General features: G+C 37.6%; 2 protein-coding genes across 2 annotated transcripts in view; both read right to left on the bottom strand.

Moving 5' to 3' along the window:
* The window catches only part of LOC144956329 (uncharacterized), a 19699-nt gene that overhangs the window by 3864 nt on the left and 10835 nt on the right, over positions 1 to 5000 (bottom strand). The window lies entirely within an intron of this gene.
* The window catches only part of LOC144956320 (uncharacterized), a 4256-nt gene continuing 401 nt past the window's right edge, over positions 1146 to 5000 (bottom strand). The window contains exons 1-2 of the mRNA XM_078886819.1: positions 4600 to 5000; positions 1146 to 2880 (exon numbers count right to left, since the gene is read on the bottom strand). The exon at positions 4600 to 5000 is cut by the window's right edge and continues 401 nt beyond it. Of these exons, the coding sequence (XP_078742945.1) occupies positions 1850 to 2880; positions 4600 to 5000 (1432 nt within the window). The 3' untranslated portion in view covers positions 1146 to 1849. The remainder of the gene's footprint in view (positions 2881 to 4599) is intronic.

Genomic DNA, 5000 nt, shown 5'->3' with positions numbered 1-5000 from the left:
TCATCACAAACATATAACATAGAAACGATTGAGACATTGAGTATGCTCCGGTGTATGGGGTGAATTTTTAATTCAGAAAAGTGAGTGGAGCAGGCACTTATGTTGGTAACAACAAGATATGAAGTGAGTAGAAAAGTGCCAGAAGACAATAGAGAATAACTCCAGGCGGAGTTGTCGTACCAATAAGGTCGCAGGTTCAAACCCCACCACCGCCGCGAAAAAAAATTTTTTTTATTCTCTATTGTCTTCTGGCACTTTTCTATAGACTCCTGGTTATAACTCTGTTGGGAGTCTACCAAAGTAATATAGCCAGCAGTCAATTAAATGCAAAGGAAGTTGATTAAGCTGAAAATACAACATACACTAACAGTAAATCCACTTACACTCCTCTTAATATTAAGATACAGAAGGTATAAATGAGAACACCAATGTAAGTTTCCTCTTCAGCATAAGCATTCTCTATTGCATAATGCAGTCACAAGACAATGTGCATGAAAAGAAAAAAATAACTCAAAAATATATTTTATAAATTTAATGACATCAAAACATTTGAAAGATAAAAAACATGTCAAAGTCCACATCAACTACATGATGGGGAAAATCAAACCAAAGTAAAAAAAATAATCCTACTGAAAATTAAAAATGATACAATATCAAACGTGTGGTACTTGCAAAAAATACGGACTTCTCAAACAAAACCCCTGAACATCCCCCCCCCCCCCCCCCCCCACCCATAAAAAAAAAATGTTAAGCAGAAAACATGACTACACATCCAAACCACTTTTTAAAATAGAAAAGAGCCAAAAAATCCCTGCCTTCATGCAAATAAGGAGAAAAGCAGTTCCATTGCCAGTAAGCTGAATTAAAACTGGGTGTATCAAAAGCTTAGCTTAAAGTTAAATAAGCAACAAAAAAATGTATGAATTCTAAGTCCAACAGTAAATAGACAATTTATGAAAGATGCGAAACTTTAGGGAATAAAAACTGATTGAAAAAAAAATACTATGCTAAATAACCCCCCCCCCCCCCCCCCCCCCACACAAAACAAAAAAAAAAAAAAAAAAAACTCTAGAAAACAAAACTGATGGATTAATTAAATTTAAAAGAATAGCCTGGTGTCAACAGCAATTAAAAAAAGGAACGTAATTCAAAACCCAAAATTTTTGTGCTGATAAATTCACGTGTTGTTGAGGATAGCTAACTCTCAACATGCGCATGTGAGACTTTGGGTGTCGAATAACCTGGTGAAAAGATACACCTGAGTTTCGGTGTCGAATAGCAATCCATTAAAAAAAAAGACCTGTCAATCCACAGAGAGGGACATAATCACAAGATTTAAGTATGTAGTCAGACAGGTAGGCATTAAATGTATGAAATATGACAAAAATACCCAAAGGAAAACTTAAGCCAACCAAAACTGATTGAATAATTAAATGGTCTGGTGTAAACAGCCATTAAAAAAAACACCATACAGGACACAAAGCATAAGACTCATAAAAACAATGGATATGGAAAAGGGAATAAAAAATTATATAAACACAGTAAATCTAATCTTCATCAGATTCTGGATCCTCTGTAACAGAAGTTGATAGGAGCCAACTATCATACTGTGCCCTGACATCATTACTGACACCAAGACTGTCCAATAAATTGCAAACGTCCGTCTTCTTTTCTTCTTTCACACAAGAAATATCTCCAATCACCTCAGGGACAAAGTCAACCCAACGCTTCCCCTTCTTCAGAATCGAATGTTCACAAAATGGTCCCTCATACACTGACTTAAAGCCAACTTTATCATTGTTAAATTGTAACACCCTGGCATCACTCACTCTGAAGCCCTTTTGAGTCTTTAAAAACGACGCCACTTCTTTTTATAGTCCTTCACAAACCAATCCTTTCCATACTGAAAAACAGTGCCATGTCTTTTTAAGATGTCAATGTATTCGGATGGCAGCAAAATAAGAGCTTTTTTCCTGATGTCCTGCTCAATACGTCCGAATACCCTGTCAGCTGGCAGATAACTGTGGCCACGAATTGGAAAAAAATATTGAACAGAACTATTTGGAATATGTCGTTTCCTGAATGAGTGCAGCATCGACACCATACTGAAATTTTTGTTTTGTCCAAAACACGAGTCAGAAAATAATCTGACTTTCCTGCCCTGAAAGCTTTCACCGAAACCAGTTAAAGCATGCTCAACTGCGGATGCAATGACATTTGAGTCTTTTTTATTCTGTGTCTCCATCCACGTATAAAGGAAAACATTCCTTAATGGAACAGACTGTCCTCGTCCTTCATGACGCACGACAGCAAAAACATACATATATAGCTGACGTGAATAATACGCCTGTCCAATCGAAGTTTTAGGGAGAACAAGGTTCTCCATTACATCAAAACATAGTGTTAATGAATCGTCAACGTTGTCCATTAAGTCATAAAATTTCCTGGCACGTCGCCTATGAAGCAAAAAAGCGACTGCCTTTGCTCGCTTTTGTGCTTCAGGTAAATCTTGGCGCAACTGAATCCGGAATCGCAGACAATCACTGCATATATCCTTGGCCGGGTGCCCAAAAGCCAGATTGAATCGATGCAAAAATATTGAATAATATAAGGCATAGGAAGCCTGTCGATGATTCTGCTCATTAAAGAGTTGGCGCATCTTGGCAACATTCATGTCACTGGGTAGATACTTCCGTCCAGGAGCTCCACGACGTGCATAATGGCTGGCTCTGCACGTGAATGTTTCAATATGAGAAACGATTGACTCTTTAAACTCAACCATCTCTGGGGTTTGTCTGCTGCCACCGCGACGCTCTTTTCTCGGTGCGCCTTCCTTAAGGAAATTATTTGCAAGACGACTGAGACGATCCTTCTTGACATCTGTAAGGATATAAAAAATAGAGGAAAGATGTTACATTGAGATAAAGGGGTATATGAAGAAAGTATCAAGCAAGAGAAATTATAATGTTATAGATGCCTACACACACAAGCTTCAATCCCCCACAACTTTTCCTTAGACACGAATAATAAAATCAAAATTCAAAACAGAAAAAGCATTTTTAAAATCTAGCTTGTGAGAACAAAAAAAAGTAAACAATAAAAAAAAAGACAATAACAAACGACTAAAACCACAGATAGGTAGTAAACCAATGAACTATGAGATGATGGATTGCGCCACGGGGCTGCAAAAACTTAAGTGAAAATTAAATTAGGTACTCATTTACTGTAAAGACACCCCCCCCCCCCCCCCCCCCCCAAGCAGCCTCCTTAAGCTGTATGCCAATTGTGAAGGGAATTTTAATTAAGTTAAGGATAAGCTATTGTGTCCCCTCAAATCTTCATGCAATATGGCACACATGCTACCTTCCTTAAATGTGTGTCTATCTTTATACTTTATTATGAAAAAAAATGGCGACTTTTAGAAAAATAAACAATTTTTGACTTCACAATGACCTCTCAAAAGCTTTTTAATAGCTTTGTCAATGCTCTTTAATCATAGAGCTGTGAGCGCTTATTTCATTCTGACTACAATCTCAACGTTAGTCACAATACGACTGTAGTTTCCATCGCTTTCTGCATAGTGTTGCGGTCTCTGATCGTCGCTCCACGATTTTATTTCTGGTTGTCTCTCCTCGACATCATTTCTTTAATTTATTAGCAAAACGTGCTGTTTAATTTTTGTCCGCAATTTGTAACAAATTTTTAACAAGTAATCCTAAATTTGTTACCAGTTATTACCTTGAAAACTGTAGCATCATGAAAACATTAAGACTATTACTATTAGCACTTCATTTTTGTTAACAAAATCTTTATCTACTACTATTACTATTATGAACATGATTCTTCTTCATATCAGTGGTCCAAACTACACAAGGTGAGATATAAAAAATATTCATTCATGCCACGTGGTGTGAATGTCCACTCACAACAGCAATAAAAAAGTATAACCCCCCCCCCCCATACCATGAAATGATTTTTATGGTATTTTATAGATAGAATGCGCTTGGCCAAGGAGTTCACAACATTGCCATCCGGAAGTATAACGGACCAACACACAAACTCTGTGTAACCATGAACTTTTATAGTCTGGTTAATACAGTTTAGTGAGAACAACTCACAAACGCGGATGGCAAAAACAATAACAAAGGCCCGAGTGACGTCATCTGCATACTATCTATAAACAATGCACTCATCTCGATGGCAGGACTTAGTACTCACCTTCCTACATTACATGGCTTTACTCTATGTTCATTATAAATAATGAAGACGTTACCATGTCCTAAGCTCTATTTAATTTTCTTTCTACTTTCACTTTAACTAAGACTAAGTCTAAGTGATCAATACGAAAATAGCGTAATCATTATCATAACATAAATAGTGATGCACTAGGCAATAAATCAGCAAAAAGAATAATTAAAACAGTGGAACAGAAGAAAGAGTGGGCACTAGATCCAAGTTGAGTGAGAACAAAGAAAAATAGGTTAGAGTTGAGTTAGAGTGTTTGATGTTGGATACGGATCAAAGTCAAAGTAAGATAACTGAATGAGAGAGCCTTTGCAATTCGATAATATTATAATAAAAAAGGAAATGACAACTTACTGAGGATGGACATGAAGGATGCTTTGCATACAGGCAATCTCCCGCTTGTTGAGGTGACCACATTGTATTTGATGGTAACATCACGGCCTCTTTTCCTCTCTGTTTCATCGATCCTGGCCCTTGAAGGAGCTGACACGTCCATCAAGGATATCAACATGCTGTTTTGGTCAGCATGGCTGCTCTGGGAGCAAAATGTCTCGAACATTTGGACGAGTGACTCTGGCTTCAGCTGATCTGCACAACACAAAGGAGTTGAAACGTGGTTGCAAGAAACAGTCGGAATGTAGCCTCCATTGGCCCGTCTCATCTTGCCTACTGTCTTGTATGCCCTAGCTGTTTCTTTCCTTTTCCTCCCTCGGTCTGTCCGCTGTGCAGTTTCGTTTATGTTATCAAAAACTTCC

Source organism: Berghia stephanieae, chromosome 1 (genome assembly GCF_034508935.2).
Source record: "Berghia stephanieae isolate SIO BIC M18660-M18661 chromosome 1, UCSD_Bste_1.3, whole genome shotgun sequence".
Lineage (NCBI taxonomy): Eukaryota > Metazoa > Mollusca > Gastropoda > Nudibranchia > Aeolidiidae > Berghia > Berghia stephanieae.
Note: the sequence above shows the minus strand (reverse complement) of the source record. Positions and strands in the feature narration are given on the sequence as shown.